Source organism: Procambarus clarkii, chromosome 6, assembly GCF_040958095.1.
Source record: "Procambarus clarkii isolate CNS0578487 chromosome 6, FALCON_Pclarkii_2.0, whole genome shotgun sequence".
In the NCBI taxonomy this organism is placed as follows: Eukaryota; Metazoa; Arthropoda; class Malacostraca; order Decapoda; family Cambaridae; genus Procambarus; species Procambarus clarkii.
The window spans coordinates 21057194-21078035 of NC_091155.1; the positions used below are offsets into that span (position 1 = coordinate 21057194).

At 39.6% G+C, this 20842-nt stretch overlaps 1 protein-coding gene across 2 annotated transcripts; it reads right to left on the reverse strand.

Annotated features, from left to right (window-relative positions):
• Positions 1-2200: 2200 nt before the first annotated feature.
• On the reverse strand, positions 2201-12149 carry LOC123753928 (corepressor interacting with RBPJ 1). 2 transcript variants are annotated; one of them, XM_045735915.2, is made up of 4 exons: positions 11944-12149; positions 8066-8313; positions 6262-6535; positions 2201-4682 (listed from the first exon to the last, which is right to left on the reverse strand). In XM_045735915.2, the coding sequence occupies exons 1-4, from the start codon at positions 12013-12015 to the stop codon at positions 3801-3803; spliced, it is 1476 nt and encodes a 491-aa protein (XP_045591871.1). In that variant the 5' UTR covers positions 12016-12149; the 3' UTR covers positions 2201-3800. The 2 variants fall into 2 exon arrangements, with proteins under 2 accessions (XP_045591871.1, XP_069162512.1); XM_069306411.1 differs by lacking the exon at positions 11944-12149 and adding an exon at positions 11818-11847.
• Positions 12150-20842: the final 8693 nt, after the last annotated feature.

The window sequence follows — 20842 nt, forward strand, 5'->3', positions numbered from 1 at the left end:
AGACACCTGGTGTTGTTCTTCAGCTATATCTTGCTCTGGTTATGCCCCATTTAGATTATGCAGTTCAGTTTTGGTCGCCGTACTGTAGAATGGATATAAATTCACTTGAACGTGTCCAGCATAGGATGACAAAGTTAATTCCCCAAATTAGAAACCTGTCATATGAAGAGAGTTTAACAAAGCTTAAGACGCCAGCCAGAGTGTGGCTGGCGTCTTAAGGCAAGACGCTCGCCTGGCGTTCTGCGAGCGCTTTGTCCTGGGTTCGTATCCTGGCCGGGGAGGATTTATTGGGTGCAAATCCTTAACTGTAGCCTCTGTTTAACCAAACAGTAAAATTATAAAAACGATTCTTCGTTGGGGTCGTATTCCAGAGAACATAGGATTAAGGACTTGCCCGAAACGCTACGCATATTAGTGGCTGTACAAGAACGTAACAACTCTTGTATATATAAATAAAAAAAAAATTACATTTACTGGAAAAGCGAAGAGTTAGGTGTGACATAAGAGGTTTACAAGTGGGTGAATGGACATAACAAAGGGAGGATATTAATAAGTTATTAAAAGTATCAACACAAGACAGAACACGAAACAATGAGTATAAATTGATTAAGTTTAGATTTAGGAAAGAGTTGGGTAAATACTGGTTCGGTAACAGGGTTGTTGATTTGTGGAACCAATAACCGCATAACATGGTGGTGGGGGGGGGTGCCTCGATTGTTTCAAACGTGAGTTGGACATGTATATGAGTACGATTGAGTGGTTATAAATAGGTGCTGCCTTGTATGGGCCAATGGGCCTTCTGCAATTACCTTTGTTCTTATGTTTTTATATTAGGGGACTTTAACCACAAGTCCATAGACTGGGTAAATCTAACATCACAAGCAGAAGGAAAACAATTTCTTGACCAGGTGCAGGACACCTTTCTCATGCAGCATGTGGTAGAGCCACCACACGAGGTAACAGCATTCTAGATCTTGTGCTAATTTATTTATTTATATTTATACAAGAAGGTACAAAGGGTTTACGAGAGTATATAGCATTGATGCTTTTACATTCTTATAAAGCCACTAACACGTATAGCATTTCGAGCAGGTAAATAATCTAACAGATAATATTAAATGTTTTGTAGCAAAATTTAAAAAAAGTTAACAGGTACATTATAAGAAAATTTGAAGAAAATTAGTAGGTACATCTTATACAAATTTGAGGATTATCGACAGATACATTGTACCATATTTTGAGGATTATTTCTAGGTACATTGTATTAAGATTTGCATTCAACATAACAACCATGATGTAAGATGATGGCAGCGATTACAACGGTGAAGTTATATGGTTTATACATATTTTGGGGGTAGCACACAATACAGTGCAAGTGTGATGCACTAGGTAGAAAACAATGAGGATGAAATTAGGTACTTTTTGGTGTTTTTTTGGATAAGCCAAAAGTTGGACAGCTTTTTAATTCATTAGGGAGTGAGTTCCATAGACTAGGTCACTTTATTTGCAGTGTTTTTACACAGATTTAGTTTGACTCTGGGGATATCAAAGAGATATTTATTTCTGGTGTGGTGATTATGGGTTCTGTTACATCTGTCAAGGAAGAGTTTCAGATCAGGATTTGCATTTAGGAGCAAGGTTTTGTACATGTAAATGGCACAACAAAATGTGTGGAGTTTTATGTTTAGCATATTTAGGGATTTAAACAGAGGGGCTGTGTGTTGTCTGAAAATAGTTTGTTATTGTTCCTATAGCAGATTTTTGGTAGTTTGCAATGGTTGAACCCCCCATGCACAGATACGGTATGTATCTATGACTCTCTCCCACAGTATCTGCATTTAGACACTCCTCGCTTCCGAATGCATATGCTTAAGAGCGTACATAGTGCACAGTTAACGCACACAGTAACTGTGTGAAGTCCTCAGCTGGCCTCCATGTGGCACTCCTAGTTCCACTAACTAGCTGAGGCATTCCCCCCCTGCTGCTGCTCTAAGGGGACCATCCATCTACCTGCAGTAGGGGCCACTTGTCAATGACACTTGGTTTGAGCATTCCCAAAGGCCATCTTGGGCAGCTGGCCCAGATGTCATGGCCTTTCACGCCTCGTCACCCATAAACTTTTGTGAAAACCACTACGGAAACGTGCTGACCCCAGTATGGTTTGGCAAATTGAAGGCGGTAAGGTAACACACACATCAGGGAAAATGCAAGTGAAAGCTATATTATATATATTATTACTGTAATTATGTATACAATATTAAAAACATACATATTCTATGGGATTCTACAAATACAGTACATATACACAAATACAGTACATATACACAAATACAGTACATCTTTAAATTTTTAACAATTACAAAAATTGGGAGACCCAAAAATAACTGAAGCAGCTTGAAAGCTAGTGTGTGTGAGATAATGCAAGCTACCACAGTCTTCAACAGGCTCGGTCCTAATTAATTTGTATTCACTGTATATAACAAAAAAAATACTACAATGTAAAAATTGGACTACAATACAATACTGTACATAGATTTAACCATTTCAGAATTTCAAGCAATCATTTGACAATACTGTATAATGAAATTACTGAATACTGATTGTCCCTTATTAATAAAACCTGCACATCAAATAAACAGCACTTCTACTTGGTTCAGATATGTATTGTATACAGTACCATGGAAGAGCAGTCCATGTAAATCCTCTTCCCACACATCAAAGGTATACTGTAGTTTGGTAACCAGATCATTGTTCATCTTTCCATTTATGGGAATGCATGAATATATGTACAAAAGGAGAACAATAAAAAAGAAAATTCATGACAACAATGAAAAACTGCTCTGTTGCAGCCTCAAAATTCATTCAAAAGATCAACATGGAGCACAGTATTCAATGACAAAGCATTAGTGACCAAATTCTGATTTTCCATCACTTATGAATTTGAAACACTATTTTCACCTGTACTATATTAAATTGATATCCACTATATCTAGTGACACTCATGGGGTATTTTGTCTTACCACCATTACTGGACTGTATATTTTGTTTGATCAAAATGTAATACTACACTACCCACAGCACATGTTATCAACCCCTAAAGTTAGCTTGCTTGTCTATTATAATCCAGTCTTATTGCATATTATATATATATATATATATATATATATATATATATATATATATATATATATATATATATATATATATATATATATATATATATGCATATTTCTTTTAGAACCGTGTGTGGAAAATATGGGTAGGCATACAAGATCAAAGGCACAAGTTGTGGAGTAATCAAGTGGGTTGAGAGAAATACTCGAGTGTGTGTTGGACGAGTAAAGAGGAACGAACGTATGGGAGAGTTAAAAGATCAAGTGTTAGGCAACTAACAATTGGGGAAAAAAAGAAATAAGTATCACACCTAGCCAAGTGGAGAAAATATAATATACATATGAAAAGTCCTTTAAGGGCATTATATACATACACTCACTCACATATATATATATTAATAAATATATACAGTATACTGTATATATAAAAAGAACCAGCTAAAAGAAAATGTTGTAACAGGACAGGACTATGAGAAATAAACAGATTACATATACTGTACTAGAATATTTATGTTATTCACCCTTCCTCCTCTCCATCTCCATGTTCTCTCCTTACTTCTGCCTATTAGGTTTTTCCCTGCTATGCTTATTTCCTGCCATCTTTATCTCTAATTCTTATTTTACTTATGCATGTTTTAATTTTTCTTTCTTTATTGCCCTAATAAAACCTGGTTTTCCTACTAATACCTATTGTTCTTTATTTTTAACTCTACTACCTACATCATTTCTGTTTTTATCTCTACTCTTCACTCCATTATCTTTGTTTCTATCCCTCCTTCCATGTTTATGATCTTCATCTATACTTCTACATTTCTGGATTGCTTTACTGCCTTTTCTATCTGAATCATTTCTATTTCTGTCATTTTCCTTTTCTAAGCTTCCTTTCCACTCAAATTTATTTTTTTCTCTCATCCTACTACTATCTCTATCTTTGTTATTATCTTTACTCCAGAAGTCCCAGGCTCTTTCCCTTATTCTTGCATTCTCTGAACTGTTCTCTCTCTGGCAACTGTGGTTTTCCTGTTCTCTCTCTCTCTTCTTCCTGCGGGTGGTCTTTTCTCTCTCGTGAAGCCCCTCTGCTCCATAGTGGGGCATTGTCACGCCTTCTTCATCAGAAAGTTTTTCTCGCTTAACTTTAACCTCACTGGTATTACCGAAAGGATTATCACTCCCAATAAAGTCTATTTTTAGGCCTTTCGTTATTTCTCTTAAGAGAGCTTGTGTGTCAGGCTTCTCGTCTGGTGGATCTCTCTTCCTCCTCTTCCTCTTCCTCTTCTCCTCACCTTCAGACTCCGAGTCAGAACTACTCAAACTGCTTCTCTTTTTTTTCTTCTTTACCTCATTTTTTTTCCTCCTTTTCTTTCTTTCTTTTTCAGATTCAGAATCAGAAGAATCACTGCTAGATGAAGTCTCAGACTTTTTCTTCTTCCTTGTCTTCTTGGATTTCTTATTCTTCTTCTTTTTGTCTAATTTTTCAAGTTTATGCAAAAGCTTTTTTTTCTCCTTTGTTGTTAATGATTTAAGAAGGGTGTACTCGTCCACGCTCTCTTCATCGCTAGATAACAACCTCTGTAAAACAAGTGAGAATAAGATACATTTAAAAAATTATTTTAAGAAGGAAAATGTTTGATTTTTAAAGTACAGGGTATGTATTAAATCATTGAATATAATAAAATGTCCTTTTCTGCGAGGCATTAATACAGCAGCCCCATAGTACTGTACACTGATATCACAAGAGATAGCCGCAACACTATCAGGCCTCTGGACGTGCACAGGTCTGCTAATCGCCAGGACCATAATCTGGTGCACTCAGAGGCAACATAAGCATGGGGATGTAAGATGAACCACATAACCAAGAGAACCTGGTGAGGAAGAGAAGACCAGGTGTACAAACTATCCCCACCACACCATCACTGAAACTTTCCCTAAAATGGCTGAAGGGGGGAAACCCTTTCAGCCACTGGAGGCAAGGTGAATGGTGGAGGCATCAACCTTGACAAAGTACAGTAAATAGGCAGCTCAGCCTGCAGTGGAACCAAAGATGAACCAGTAACTAGACCCCAGCCAGGAGAAATGTGATAAATAGAATTACTCTTCACAAGACCAATAGGAGCAGAGCACGGGTAAAACACTCATGACAGTGACTGACAGGACGATCTTGCTACACCCAGCACCCAATCCACCATGGCTCCCCAGAAGCCAATGCCAACAGGAAGACAGCCTTGGAAAAACAATCTTGAACCAAAGGAGCCACCACAAGCCATGGAGAGAAAAGAGAGCACCCGGTCCAAGGACCAGGACGGCTCAGGCAGCGCATTAGCAGGCTGGAAGTGAAACAAAATATGAGAAAGCTTACGGAACAGGACAGAAGTAACATCCACCCTGAATGCAAGCAGAAGCCGCTCTGCCAGCGCCACATGATATGAGACGACAGTATTAGGCATCAAATGACGTGTCCTGAAAAAAGCCAAGAAAGAAAAGACAAGTCAACCCGATCCGAAATAGAGGACAACCTACGAGGAGAGAGAGAAAATGGTGGAACAAGTGCCAGGAAACCTCATACTGTTACTGAGAAAAAGCTCACAGGTGGGATACCATCAATGAAGCCACCTGATCACCATAAAGTGGTGATAGACCCATGTCATAAAGACCAGACGCGAAGAGCAGAGGAGAAGACCGAACCAGCCAGGTACCTGACTGGGCAGATATGCTGAAAAAGGCGGAGCCAAGGGAAACATCGCGTGTTCGGACACCGAGCAAGCGATTACCCGAGATATCAACAAATTCTCAGGTAAACTAACAGGCCAAACAAGGATAGATTATTTGGAATAGATGGTACACAAATACAGTATGGGGGGAAATAGATGAGAACTAAGTATCCAGATGAGCCAGACATTAGAAAGAAATGTTTCGGTATCTGAGTAGTAAACAAATGGAATGCATTAAAAAGTGAAGTGGTGGAAGCAGACTCCATACAGTGCTTCAAATGTATATTAGATTGAGTGCAAGAGGCTTGGGAACCTGTACATCAATTGTCTGAACGTTGAGAGGCAGAACTAAAGAGCAAAGTTCAACCCCTGTAAAGCACAGTAAGGGGAGTATAATTAGGTGAGTACACAGACATGAACAGGTAGCTACATATTCTTACCTGATTCTTAGCGAAAGGATTCTGTATTTGACCATAGATTCCAGAAGACATGGCAGCAAAATTTTTGAGCCTCAGCCCATCATCAATCATTCCTGCAGCCAGTTCCTTGTGGTCTAAGTTGCCAGACCCATCTGTTGGTTCCAGCACACGGCCATATAATGGGCATTCCTTGTCAGTGTTAATGTGACCCCAAGCTTTACACTTGATGCACCTAACATTACGCACAGCAATTCCAAATGGTTGATCACGGATTGTATCATCATCCTTGCAGTAGCTGAAATGAGAACATTTCACCATGATAAACTAGGGATTAAAATGTTTCAAGTATTTGCTAGCAGAATTAGTCAATGCAAACCCCAATTAATATACAAGTGCAAGTTAGACAGTCAAAAGAAAGTAAAAGGTCTCGGGCAGAAGCATAAGTCCTTCTTACCCTATATAGAATTTAGTGGGTCTGCTTTGAAAGGATTAGCAAGTTAGGATAATGTTTTGGCAATTAATGATTTCAAGACATTCTCATAGCAAAGCTAAGTTTCTTTCCTTTATATGCAGTTGACCATAGTAGTGGGTTGATCTCTGATACCAGACTAAGGATGATGTTTGATATTGGTGAGCAAAGTTTGTCATCAGGAGCGTGTTGTTTTCACTATTGTCCTATACATCATGGTGTGATGAGCTCAGGGGAGCTAACAAGGAGTGCTAACCAAGTTGCATTTTTCACCAGCTTGCAGTTTGTATTGTTTCTCCTATCTTTCTGGGTGCCCTTCCTGGTCAATGGCAAGTATGACATACTCTAAATGTAGAGTGCTCATAGGCCATTGCTCACTTCACCTCTCTGATGGGACCAGGTTCTGGTTTGTGGTCTCTGGTAGGCATAAAGAATTTCCATGATTGATGACCCCAAACTAATATTGCACATGTCAGTTTGGATAGCTTCAGAGAGCCGATGGGGCTCCCCATAGAAATACCCAAATAACGGAACTATTCACTCTACCCAGCATGAGAGTAAGAACAAGACCGGAACGTGAAGATACCAACGTAGACGACACTGCTCAAAATGCCACACCCACTACACCGGATTAATCTTTGAATGTGCTTCCCCACTTTTTTGCCTTATTCTTCACCCTTTTATGCCTTACTCTTCACCCCCTATATGCCTTATTCTTCACTTATTTGTATTTGTATGTACCTAACCTCCCTCATGGTATAAATCCAATATGCCCAGTACTGTACCATTCACTTGAGAATGAACCATGTAGGCTCAAAACATTATGTAAATTTATAATAAGTGTAATACATTCTTCAGTTAATTATTTACTTTAGTTTACATCAAACAAAGATGACATTTGGAGAAATCCTCTTCCAATTAAACCTAGATGTATGAGCATTAGTCAGAGGAATAGAAGCCCTAGACAAAAAAAATAATACAGAATATGCAGTTATATTCAATGAAACATTTTCATTGTTTTCATTTTTCAATGAGCACTATTTTCTTATTATAAATGCAATAGAAAAGCAAAAACCAATTTGCACCCCAAAAGTGACATCTCATCTGGATGTTCAGCCAAGTGTTAACAGGCAGTCAGAGGGTAAAACACTACAACAGATCTGGTCAACATATTTTCTTGAAGAATGCAACTACTTGAATTTTAAGAGAAAACCATGAACATAATACTATATTCATTTATCACAGCAGGTCCATGTACAATAATCTGATGAGTATTTTATGTATAGACTTACACGATCACTGCCAAGTGTTCCAATAATACAGTAGTTAGCAAGTGACAAGGATACACGCACTCACCTCTCTCTTGGGGCATTGAATTTACGTTGCCATTCAAATTTATATTCTGGTTCACCATCTTCTTTCTCCCTTTCCTTCTTGACTCCTGCAGGAGCTTCATACATGAAGTTGAGTGATAATTTTTCCTTATTTTCTCCCTTTGCCAAAAGAGCTTTGTTATTGTACAATTCCTGTTCTTTCTCATATTGTATTCGCAGTTCATCCTGTTTCTTGCGTTCTGCATCAGCTTTCTGCTCAGCTATCCACACCTAATAAAGAAATATTATCATTGGCTGCACAGAAAACTTGTACATTGCAAACTTGGCTAACATTTGACTTTTTTTACATTCTTGTTCAAGCATGCATGAATGTTCATGCACAGCATAAGGATGAGGGAAGGGGATGTTCCCTCCATGCTGGATTTTATATTTACCAGGAAAGAGAAAGAGATACTGTATTTGACATTCAGTACTTTCCTCCCTTGGGTAAACATGACCATGTCTTTTTGGGAATAAAGTATGCAATGCATTATAATCTGGAAGAAAATGAGGAGGTTGAAGCAGGTTTAAAAACCTGATTTCAGGAGAGGACATTATGGGGAACTTAGAATTTTTTAAGGAATTTGACTGGAAAGACTAGCTGTTAGGTAAGGAAGTAAATGAGATATATGTCAAGTTTTGTGAAATATATGATAGGCATAAAAATTTTTTTATACCAAAGCAGAGATGCAGAACTAGGAAAAAGGATTGGTTCAACAGAAATTGCGACAGGGCCAGAGACAAAAATGGAATCAATATGGGGAAGAGGCCAAGCCCCCAAACATACCAGCAATACAAAGATGCAAGAAACAACTTCTGTACATGATAGTGAGGAGAGAGGCACAAAGAAAGTTTGAGAAAGGAAAAGCGGACAAATGTAAAACAGAACCAGGCCTATTCTATAGATTCATCAACAACAAATTGCAGATAAAGGATAATATTCAGAGGTTGAAAATGGGAAACAGATTCTTGGAAAATGAAAAAGGGAATGTGTGAAACATTAAACGAAAAGTTCCAAAGTGTGTTTGTACAATGTGTTTGTACAAAATGAAATCTTCAGAGAACCAGACAATAAGAATTCCAGAGAACACAGCACATAGAGGTGTTTAGAGACGAAGTGGAAGAAATGCTCAAGAAGCTAAGTAAGAACAAAGCAGTTGGCCCAGATGGAGTTTCACCATGGGGTTCTGAGAGAATGTGCACTTGAGCTCAGCATTTTATTTCAACTGATTTTTCCAGGCATCCCTGTATACAGGAGTCCTAGCAGATGTGTGGAAAAAGGCTAACATAGTTCCAATCTACAAAAGTGGCAGCAGGGAAGACCCCCATCAATTATAGACCTGTATCATTGACAAGTGTAATAGTCAAAATATTGGAAAAAATAATTAAAACTTAACGGGTAGAACACCTGGAGAAAACTATATAATAACAGGCAGACAGTATGGTTTTCGATCTGGAAGATCCTGTGTAACAAATTTACTCAGTTTCTACGATTGAGCTACAGAGATTTTACAGGAAAGAGATGGTCGGGTTGACCACATCTATCTGGACCTAAAATAGGCTTTTGCCAGAGTTCCACATAAGAGGTTGTTCTGGAAACTGGAACATATTGGAGGAGTGACAGGTAGACTTTTAACACAGATGAAAAATTTTCTGACAGAAAAATGAGGGAACAAGAGGTCATAGATTTAAACTAACTAAACAAACCTGGTGAAGAAATATATGAAAATTCACTTTTGCAAACAGAGTGATAGATGGTTAGAACAAGTTAGGTAAGAAGTTGGTGGAGAAAGCATCAGTAGTTTCAAAATGTTATATGACAGTGTTGGGAAGATGGGACACCACGAGCATAGCTCTCATCCTGAAACTACACTTAGGTAATTACTGTACTTGATTCACAGTGAATCGCAAATATGTCACACGATGAGCACACACATTTTTCTTATTAAAACCTGACCAATCCTAACCCTACACAATCCAACATAACTCAACCCAAGTTAATTTAGACCATCCTAACTCAATCCAACTTTACCTAATACAATAAGCCTACCCATTGTTATATGCAGTTTTAACAATTATAAAAATGTTCTATGTGTGAGATGCCTGTGTACAACTGAACTCTTACCCATATTATTTGGGTACAGTCCCACAGGACACGGCACCTTGTTTGGAGACACACATTGTGAGTTACCCTCTGCCCAGATTTTGATACACTTTACCTGAATTTATCTGAAGGTCACTATGTATCTAGTGACCTCAATGGGTAAAGGAAGCTGGTGGCTTGTCAAAGGTCCTCCTTTCCCTCAATTTTTCCTGATAATTTTTTCCACATGGATTTTACTTGAGGGCCAGTAACACTAGTGGCCTTAACAAAGACAGGAAACCAGCAGCTTGTAAAAGGTCCTTCCATTTGCCCTGATTATCTTTTCCAGTTGAATTTTAAAACTGAACAAAGCTTTGGCATTTACGGCTTTGGCGGGTAGGCAGTTCCATGGGTTTATAACCCTGTGGGTGAAAGCATCTTATGTTCTCAGTTCAACATTGTGGCTTGTTGAACTAGAAACCGGTGCTTCTCGTTCGTGTTACATCTGACCTTTAGCAGAAATTGTTCGGATCAACATCCTCCAAATTGCTGCAGTATTTTAAGTTTCATTGAGATCCTCCCTGTCATACTTCATTTGCAGTGTTGTTAGCCCTGTGGCCCTCAACCATTCCTGATACAAAAGATGACTAAGCTCTGGGATGATTTTTGTTGCCCAGTGGTGTACTTTCTCCAGAGCAGCTAAGTCTTTCTGAAGATCTCCGTGCCTGTATGCCATAATCCAGGTGGGGGCACACCAGGGACTTAAACAACTGAATGACTAACGTCTTTTCCTTAAAGGTAAAAGTATGCATAATTGTTCCTAGGATTTGTTTTTTTTTTTTTTTTTTTTTTTACTGCAGTTCCCACTTTTGCAACTATCGGTGAATGATAGATTCTGACTCCAAGGTCCTTTTCTTTATCAATCTGCTGCAATATAATGCTGTTAATTTAGTAGTTGTGACATAGATTGTTATGCCCCACATGCAGGGTCTTGCATTTATCAATATTAAAGGCATTTGCCAGTCTTCTGATCATTTGTGGAGTTAATGTAGATCTCTTTGTAAGGCTTCAATATCATTTTCACTTCCTACTTTACCATAGATCTTAGTGTCATCTGCCAATTTGATGATGTGGTTTGTAATATTCTCATCTACGCCATTGATGTTTATGACAAAACGGGTTGGCCCCAAAATCGACCCCTGTGGTACACCACTTCCCTCATTTCTCCAATCAAATTCCTTCCTGTTTATCACGACCCTTTGTTGTCTTTATTTTAACCATTGTTTACACATTCTAATAGTCTCCCATTTATTCCATGTGCCTGTTGTTTCCTTTTCCAGTTCATTTGCATGTAGTTTAATTTCCAGTTCATTTTGGTCTAAAACAAAGTGTTTAGGCCCGAAAAACAGTATAAAAGCTGGTTGTTGTCATGCCTTTAATTATTATTTAAGAGGGATTCAGATTCTAGTGGCTGCACGAGACTTTATCCACCTACATACCTGCTTGAGGTTATGCGACACAGCCCACACCACTTGAGGTTATGTGACAGCCTACACCTACTCTACATACCCGCTTGAAGTTATGCAACAGCCTACACCTGTTCTACGTACCCACTTGAGGTTATACGACAAAGCTTACACCTTTCTACGTACCCGCTTGAGGTTATGCGACAAAGCTTACACCTGTTCTATGTACTCACTGAGGTTATGCGACGGCTTACACCTGTTCTACGTACACGCTTCAGGTTATGCGACACAGCCTACACCTGCTCTACTTACCCGCTTGAGGTTATCTCGAGAGGCCGGGTGGAAGAACTTCTTGCACATATAGTTATTAAAGCCTTTGCCCATGGCGGCGGTGACCCAGTCTTGGCAGCGAAGAAGGTTGTGTTGATTTAGGGGCGACGACGATCGTGGTATCTGATGCGCCCTGGGAAGGTGAGTTGTGTTGACGTTCACCCCACCAACAGCCTCTGCGTTCGTCAGCGCCTCAGCGTTCGTCAATGCCTCAGCGTTTCTTTAGTCACTCACTAGCTTAATTATCCCTAATTACTTATCATAATCATATCACACATAATCTTAAATGTGTGTCAAAAATGTGTGTATAAAGAACATAGAGGAAGGGACAAATCTTCCTGTGGAAAACCCTTAAATTTACTTTAATGTACCTACTAATCTTGTCAAATTTCTTAAACAATGTGTTTTTTATTTTATTTTATTTTATTTATGCATATACAAGAATGTACATAAAAAATGTGAGGATACAAATATGGTAATTACAGTCTTGTAAAGCCACTAGCACGCGCAGCGTTTCGGGCAGGTCCTTAATCTAAGAAAATTTTAAGGAGGTAAATACTTGCAAAATTATAGACAAAAAATGATAACAAATTACATGAAATGAAAAAAAAGATGAGAGAAAATTGTAGGTACAGTATATTAAAGCACATAGGTAGCTAAGATTGATTGCAATGACAGCTTGAATGGTAGTTGACAAAAAAATTGGTAGGCATAATACAGCAGAAACAATATAAGATTGATTGCAATGACAGCTTGAATGGTAGTTGACAAAAATTGGTAGTCACAATACAGCATATGGCTAGCACATAAAAGAAGACAGCAATGAACACAATCATAAGGTTGTTTGAAATTACATAAAAATTAGGAGATTGGGTAACACTAGGTACAGAGCAAATTTAAAGCTCAGTGTAGGAAACTAAGAAGATGAAGTTAGGTACTTTTTGGTTTTGCTTTTAAATAAGGCAAAAGTTTTACAGTTTTTCAATTCACTAGGGAGTGAGTTCCATAAACTAGGTCCCTTAATTTGCATAGAGTGTTTACACAGATTAAGTTTGACCCTGGGGATATCAAAGAGATATTTATTTCTGGTGTGGTGATAATGGGTCCTATTACATCTGTCCAGGGAGAGTTTCAGAGCATGGTTTGCATTTAAGAACAGGGTTTTGTAAATGTAGTTGACACAAGAGAATGTGTGGAGGGAGTTAATATTTAGCAAGTTTAGGGATTTAAACAAGGGAGCTGAGTGTTGTCTGAAAGCTGAGTTAGTTATCATTCTGATAGCAGATTTTTGCTGTGTGATGATGGGCTTAAGGTGGTTTGCAGTGGTAGACCCCCATGCACAGATACCATAATTAAGATAGGGGTAAATTAGTGCATAATATAGTGAGAGGAGAGCAGAGTTAGGAACATAATATCTGATTTTGGAGAGTATACCAACTGTCTTAGAGACTTTCTTAGTTATGTGTTGAATGTGGGTGCTGAAGTTGAGTCTCTTGTCTAGGAATAGGCCAAGAAACTTGCCATCATCTTTATTACTGATGTTAATGTTGTCTATCTGTAGCTGAATTGCATTTGATGATTTGCTTCCAAATAAGATGTAGTAAGTCTTTTCGATGTTTAATGTTAGTTTGTTCGTTGACATCCATAAGTGGACTTTTTTTAATTCATTATTCACAACATTATTTAGTGTATGTGGGTTGAGGTTTGAATAGATAAGAGTAGTATCGTCAGCAAACAGTATAGGTTTGAGAATATTAGAGACATTAGGCAGATCGTTTATATATATAAGAAATAGAAGAGGTCCTAAGATGCTGCCCTGTGGCACTCCAACGGTAATTGGTAGAGTGGACGAAGTTGTATCATTGATGGTTACATATTGGTGTCTGTCACTAAGATAGGATCGGATGTAGTCAAGGGCAAGGCCTCGGATTCCATAATGCTGGAGTTTAAGTAAGAGGTAGTTGTGATTAACAGTATCAAAGGCTTTTCTTAGGTCAATGAAGAGTCCAATCGGAAACTCATTTTTGTCAAGGGCTGAGTAGATAACGTCAAGGAGACTAATGATTGCATCGTTGGTGCTCTTTTGGGACCGGAAGCCAAACTGGCAGGGGCTGAGTATGTCGAATTTTACGAGGTAGGAATAGAGCTGTTTGTAAATAATTTTTTCAAATATTTTTGATAGAATGGGTAGATTTGATATTGGTCTATAATTGTTTATGTCCGCCGGATTGCCTCCTTTATGGACTGGCGTTACTCTTGCTTTTTTGAGGATATCAGGGAAGGTGTGACACTCTATAGATTTGTTGAACAGTAGTGCTATGGGTGGGGCAAGGGCATGGGAGGCTCTCTTGTACACAATGGACGGAATTTCACTGGTGTTCCCTGCCTTGGTTTTTAGAGAGTGTATGATGGACACAACATCTGCCGGGCTGATTGGTGAAAGGAGAAGAGAGTTTGGATAGCTGCCCGAGAGATATGTGTTAATATGTGTCTGAGTCTGTGGGATTTTACTGGCAAGATTAGCACCAACCGATGAAAAGAAACTATTAAATTCATTTGCCATTTCTAAATTAGTTGACGGTATATCCCCATCCTTGTAGAGTTTTATTTGGTTATGTGAGTGTTGCTTAGTTCCTAGGATACTAGAGATAGTTTTCCAAGTGTTTTTCATGTTGCCTTTTGCTTCATTGAATCTATTCACATAATATGCAAGTTTTGCCTTTCTTATGATACTGGTAAGCATTGATGAGTACCTTTTAGCTACTTCCTTTGAAACTAGGCCAATCCTAACTTTCTTCTCATATTCATGTTTCTTGTTGATTGAGTTGAGAATGCCACTTGTGAGCCATGGATTGTTTAATCTTTTGTCAGTTACTTGCTTTGTAAGAAGGGGACAATGAAGGTTGTAGAGGCTTAGAGTTTTGGAGAGGAAGAGGTTAGCTAATGAATTTATATCATGGGTATTATTGAATTCAGAATCCCAGTTAATATTGTGAAGTGCCTCTGTAAGATTGTCTAAAGCTGATTCACTGTGTAGCCTAAATGAAAGTTTCTTGCTTTTTGGTGGTGTTATGTTCATGTTCGCTATGAGAAAGGTAGGATAGTGGTCAGTTTTATACTTTCTTACAATTTTTTTAATCATGGAAGGGAGTATAAAAAAGAAACGCTGATCAAGTTCAAGTTCATGTTTATTGAGATAAGCAATAAATACATCTCAAAGGGATAGAGCAGCTTAGGCTAGTTCTACCCCCCTCTACTTCAAGTCCCTCAAGGGGCGCACAAATTCAGTGAGTACAAATAGACATATAACAGTACAAGAATCCCATTTAACATTGCAAGACGCTGAGGCATTGACGAACGCTGAGGCGCTGACGAACGTCAGCGCCTCAACGTATTGAGATAAGCAATAAATACATCTCAAAGGGATAGAGTAGCTTAGGCTAGTTCTACCCCCCTCTACTTCAAGTCCCTCAAGGGGCGCACAAATTCAGTGAGTACAAATAGACATATAACAGTACAAGAATCCCATTTAACATTGCAAGACGCTGAGGCATTGACGAACGCTGAGGCGCTGACGAACGTTGTGGCTGTTATATACTTTCGTCAAGGGTTACATAGGTACATAATGGGCTCAGGGACTGAACCCCACAATTCATTTAGCTAAGGCTGAATGGCTGTACACTATAGATAAGGGTGAAGATGGATGGATGTATAAGGATGAAGATGGAAGAGGGATGGATGGAAAATCTAAAACAATAACTGGATATATATATACTACATCCACCGGAAGTCTTTTGTCTGAGTAGCTGGTTACCGTTTCCAAAAATTTGAGCAGGTTTGCAAAGCGGGATCTATTTTTAATAAATCCATGTTGAATGGATTGTACAAGAGTGTTCTCTGTGAGATGTTGGATGATTCCTTCCCTTAGGATTCTCTCCGTGAGCTTGCAGATGTGTTATGTCACGCTGATCAGACGGTAGTTTTCTGCTGAGCTCATTCCACTGGTATCTCAGAAAGGTTGCTGCTGGATTTAGCTTTAAGCGAGACAAGAAAATCAATAATATCCGAGTAGTTCGCTGGACAGGTATAGAGACTTGGGACAGCTGCCGGAGAGGTGGTCGCCTGCCTTTGCTTGGGATACAGGATCTTATTTGCAAGTGATATACCATGGGATCAGAAGAAACTATTGAATTTAGTAACATGTGAGAGGCTGATAACATTTCATTATTTCCAGCTAGGAATATTGTTTTTCATGCAAGTTCTTCTTTAACTCTAACATCTGGGAAATAGTGTTCTATGTTTTATTCATGTTACCTTTATTTTGATTAAATTAATTTTCAAAGTAGGTTGTTTTGGCTTTCTTGTATTATCTTAGGAAGCAGTGAGAAGTATCGTTCAGACAACTCTCCTAGAATGACTCCTAGCCTGTATTTCTTCTCGGGATTCTCATATTTATGTTTTTATTAATTGATGTAAGTATCCCTTTAGCGAGTCAAGCATTGTTGGTCCTTTCAGTTGTGACTTGTTTAGCAAATGACAGTGCTAATTGTATAGAGGCTTAGAATTTTGTGAAGTAATGTCTGCACAGGTAGTTTAATGTTAGCCATATTACCTAGTTTCGCTTCCCAATTTTTGCTACCAGCAGCAGCAACAAAGTTAATTACTTATGGAGGCTTCAGTATGACGTCTAAAGGTCATTTTCTTTGTTCCAAGAAGAGGTTTAGAAATGATGGCATTGGTCTGTTGTATCATCAGTGATTATTCCAGAGGTAAGTGGAAAGGTTACGTTATTCCAAATGTAGTCATTTCAGTAATTCTGGTGGGATTAGTTATTATGGGCAAAACCATGCAGGATTTCCTACCTTGAGGTTACCTTGAGGTGCTTCCGGGGCTTAGTGTCCCCGCGGCCCGGTCGTCGACCAGGCCTCCTACAGTTGAGGAAGCTGGCAAAAAGTAGGTTATCAGGCTGGCATAGGCATATTGAAATCCCCAGTTAATATTAGCTGATTTTTGTTAAGCTTGTTACTTAATATTAAGTTTCGAAGGTTGGAGTTGAATTCAACTACATCAGTGTTAGGAATTATGTAGAATGCTCCCAAAGTTAAGTGTTCAAGACCTATTACTTGTTAGTGTCTTGGGGAATTGTGTTCTGTAGGAACGAGTCACATTAAAGTAAATGTGGCAGTTACTTAAGTTATCCCCAAATAATTCCACATTTCAAGAAGTTCTATTGCAATCAATTAAGGGTTCCCATTTACCCGAGGGACACTATCTCTCTAGTGGCCTCGACGAGGACAGGAAGCCTGCGGTTTATCGTAGCTCCTCACATTTGTCCTGACGATTTTGTCAAGCTGGATTTTGAAATTCATCAGCGTTTTAGCATTTACACTCCGGCGGGTAGGCGGTGTTATGAACCCCAGATAGCATCATGGGGTAGGTCCCTTGTGAGAGTTATTCAACACTTGACTGGAGGTAGGAGTCAGGGGGAAGGAAGTTAATTAAGCAAATGTCAGTGAATTATGACTGAATAGAGACAAGATTGATTGATTGATGAAGATTAAGCCACCCAAAAGGTGGCACGGGCATGAATAGCCCGTAAGTGGAGGCCCTTTTGAGCCATTACCAGTATCAAGAGCTGATACTGGAGATCTGTGGAGGTAGAGACAAGCAGAGGACGAGCATCTTATAGAAGCTAGTTGAGATAAAATGTCGACATTTTGATCCGTATTATAACGCAGACGGAGGTCGTACTGCATCACTTTAGTTACGAAAGTCGTCAAGGATAGACGTACGTCGGTGCCCTCCTGGGAAGAAAGAAGATTATAGTTCTCGGTTAAGAGTTTGAGTGAAGGTTATAGTGTACAACCGGCGAGGAAGCTGCCGAGGACGGCGTACATCGTTTCTCAGTGATCGTGAACGATATTAAGGGCGGCCTGAATCCTACATGGTGGCTTCAGGTCCTGTTCTGTGTGGACCCCTGCTGTGAGATATCCTCTGAGTGGATGAAATTGAGCAGGTGTTTCTGTGTGAAACTTGCCTGGCGACTTTGTGTACTCAAATCGGGACTGTGAGAAACATTTATAGACAGTCCAAGAGGATTTGTGGACGACTTTCAAGAGAGCGCCATATTTGGGGCGTCGTCGGACATGTCGCCGTATCATCCTGCCTGCGGTAAGCGCTCTTTATCATATGATGTATTACTTGTTAGTGCCTAATCGTGAGCCCAGCGATCATTGAGAACGTTAGTGGATATAAGTTAGATATTTTATGAAGGTACTGAGAGTATATTATTACGGTAATCTGCCTGTTCCTTTACCGCTTAGTCACCAACGTATCTGCATGCTCCAACATCAACAACAACAATACGTGCTCAAAAGTATCGGATCGACGTATAAACCTCTCAACTTGTGGAAGGATAACTCCCAGCAGGACTAATCAATATAATACAGTTCATTTGCATCATACAGTCCACTTCAATTAATTAATTTTAAAGTAGATTTCGACTAGTAATTTAACAGTACTCAAACTCCTACTGGGCAAAATTTCCCACAGGTAGAGTGGAACTTCGAGTGTAGTGGTGCTACACGTTTATGGTGAAGGTGCATAAAGGAACTTCACAGGCATTGAGTGGGACTTCAAGTAGCAGCAAATACTGAAGAGACTGCAGGAGTACCTACCTGATTTTGAGGACCCAGAGACAGATGCTCTTAGTGGTGGGCCTCAGGACGTAGAACAGAGAATTGTATGGACACCATAATATGTGAGGGAGTGCTTGAATGGATAGGAGGTGAGTGACGCAATGTAAGGTGAGAAAATTATTATAGTGTTGGAGATATTTTTTATGTGCACGTTATCCAGCCACAAGCAATGAGAAGGCTAGAGACTGAGGACGGAAAATGAGCAACAGCCTAGTGCAGTTTATTTGGTGAAGAACTGATATATAAGTGGTTGCTGGTTTGTAGAAGCCTATGTTCTGTAATATTATGTCCTAGTCAACAACGGCTTCTCCAATGGTTTCGTGGAAGACATCATAAGAAGGAAAGTGAAACGCCATGCAACCTCTGAAGAGACAACTAACACAACACCTATACCCCCTATTAGACTATTTTACAGGAACTTCTTTTCCACAGCCCATAAAACGGAGGAAAGGGTCCTGAAAGATATTGTCAGTAGAAACGTTATCCCTACAGACAAAAATCAGAAGATACAACTGACAATTTACTATAAAACCAAAAAAACGGCCAGCCTACTCATGAGAAACTCTCCAGAAACAAAGCAGAACGTTGTAAAAGAGACCAACGTCGTCTATGCCTTCAAATGCCCTCTTGGGGATTGTAAGCCTCAAAAAACTCAGTATATAGGCAAGACAACAACATCTCTTTCCAGGCGTTTAACGATGCATATGCAACAGGGCTCCATTAAGGAACGTATAGCCTCTTCCCACAACCAAACCATCACCAGAGAAATCTTAGCAAACAACACAGAAATCATCGATAGATACAGCGATAGCAGGCGGCTCGACGTCTGCGAGGCACTACACATCAAGAAGTCAACACCAGCAATCAACAGCCAATTAAAAAAAATGAACAACTATATTCTACCCACTTCAAGACTCCGCCCCAATATAGAAGCATAAAGAAATATGGACCAATAGGCTTTCTACAATTACTTCAATTCAATACCCATTGTTTCGTGTTCTGTCTTGTGTTTTAATTTAATACCCATTCAATACCCATTGTTGAAAGTTTGTTTTCACCTCATCCACCTCACCCAAATGTAGATATAAAATCGAAGATGTGTAAGCTCTATTCAACACAGCCACTCTCCTGGTCAACAAAGGTGTCCAGCAGCTGGACACCCTCATAAAGACTGTGAAGCAGTATCCTCCCCCACGATAACAGCTTGATGGTTAAATGCAACCTCAGAACACTGGGAAAAAAAAAATTAATAATTACGGGAGACATCTCCCGTCACGCAGGGTGCAGTCGCACCTCCACAAATCTCCAGTATCAGCTCTTGATACTGGTAATGGCTGAAAAGGGCCACCACTTACGGGCTATTCATGCCCGTGCCACCTTTTGAGTGGCTTAATCTTTATCAATCAATCAATCAGTTCTATTCATTGGTGAACCCCGACAGAGAGAGTGCATCTTCTGCCAAACTGTCACAGAAAAGCCATTACTTCACTATCTTCTGGAATGTGAAGCAACCAATGACCTTAGAAGAGCTTTAAGAGTTCCTGAATCATGCAGTGGCCACCCTGAAGCCATCAACACAGCCACTCTCCTGGTCAACAAAGGTGTCCAGCAGCTGGACACCCTCATAAAGACTGTGAAGCAGTATCCTCCCCCGCGATAACAGCTTGATGGTTAAATGCAACCTCAGAATACCGAGAGAAAAAAAAATGTACCACTTACGGGCTATTCATGCCCGTGCCACCTCTTGGGTGGCTTAATCTTTATCAATCAATCAATCAGCTCTATTCCCACGGGAGACATCTCCCGTCACGCAGGGTGCAGTCGCGCCTCCACAGATCTCCAGTATCTTCTATTGATACTGGTAATGGCTCAAAAGGGCCACCACTTACGAGCTATTCATGCCCGTGCTACCTTTTGGGTGGCTTCATCTTCATCTTAACACATTCACAAAGGAGACATCTCCCGTCATGCAGGGTGCAGTCGCGCCTCCACAGATCTCCAGTATCTTCTATTGATACTGGTAATGGCTCAAAAGGGCCACCACTTACGAGCTATTCATGCCCGTGCCACCTTTTGGGTGGCTTCATCTTCATCTTATCACATTCACAAGGGAGACATCTTCCGTCACGCAGGGTGCATTCGCACCTCCACAGATCTCCAGTATCAGCTCTTGATACTGGTAA

Excerpts from the sequence above, each read along its gene's own strand:
- LOC123753928 (XM_045735915.2), bottom strand. The coding sequence starts at position 12,015 with ATGGGCAAAGGCTTTAATAACTATATGTGCAAGAAGTTCTTCCACCCG. Across the intron at positions 8,314-11,943 it reads CTCGAGATAACCTCAAGCGG|GTGTGGATAGCTGAGCAGAA; the intron begins GTAAGTAGAGCA and ends TTTCTTTATTAG. Across the intron at positions 6,536-8,065 it reads TTCAATGCCCCAAGAGAGAG|CTACTGCAAGGATGATGATA; the intron begins GTGAGTGCGTGT and ends TTCTCATTTCAG.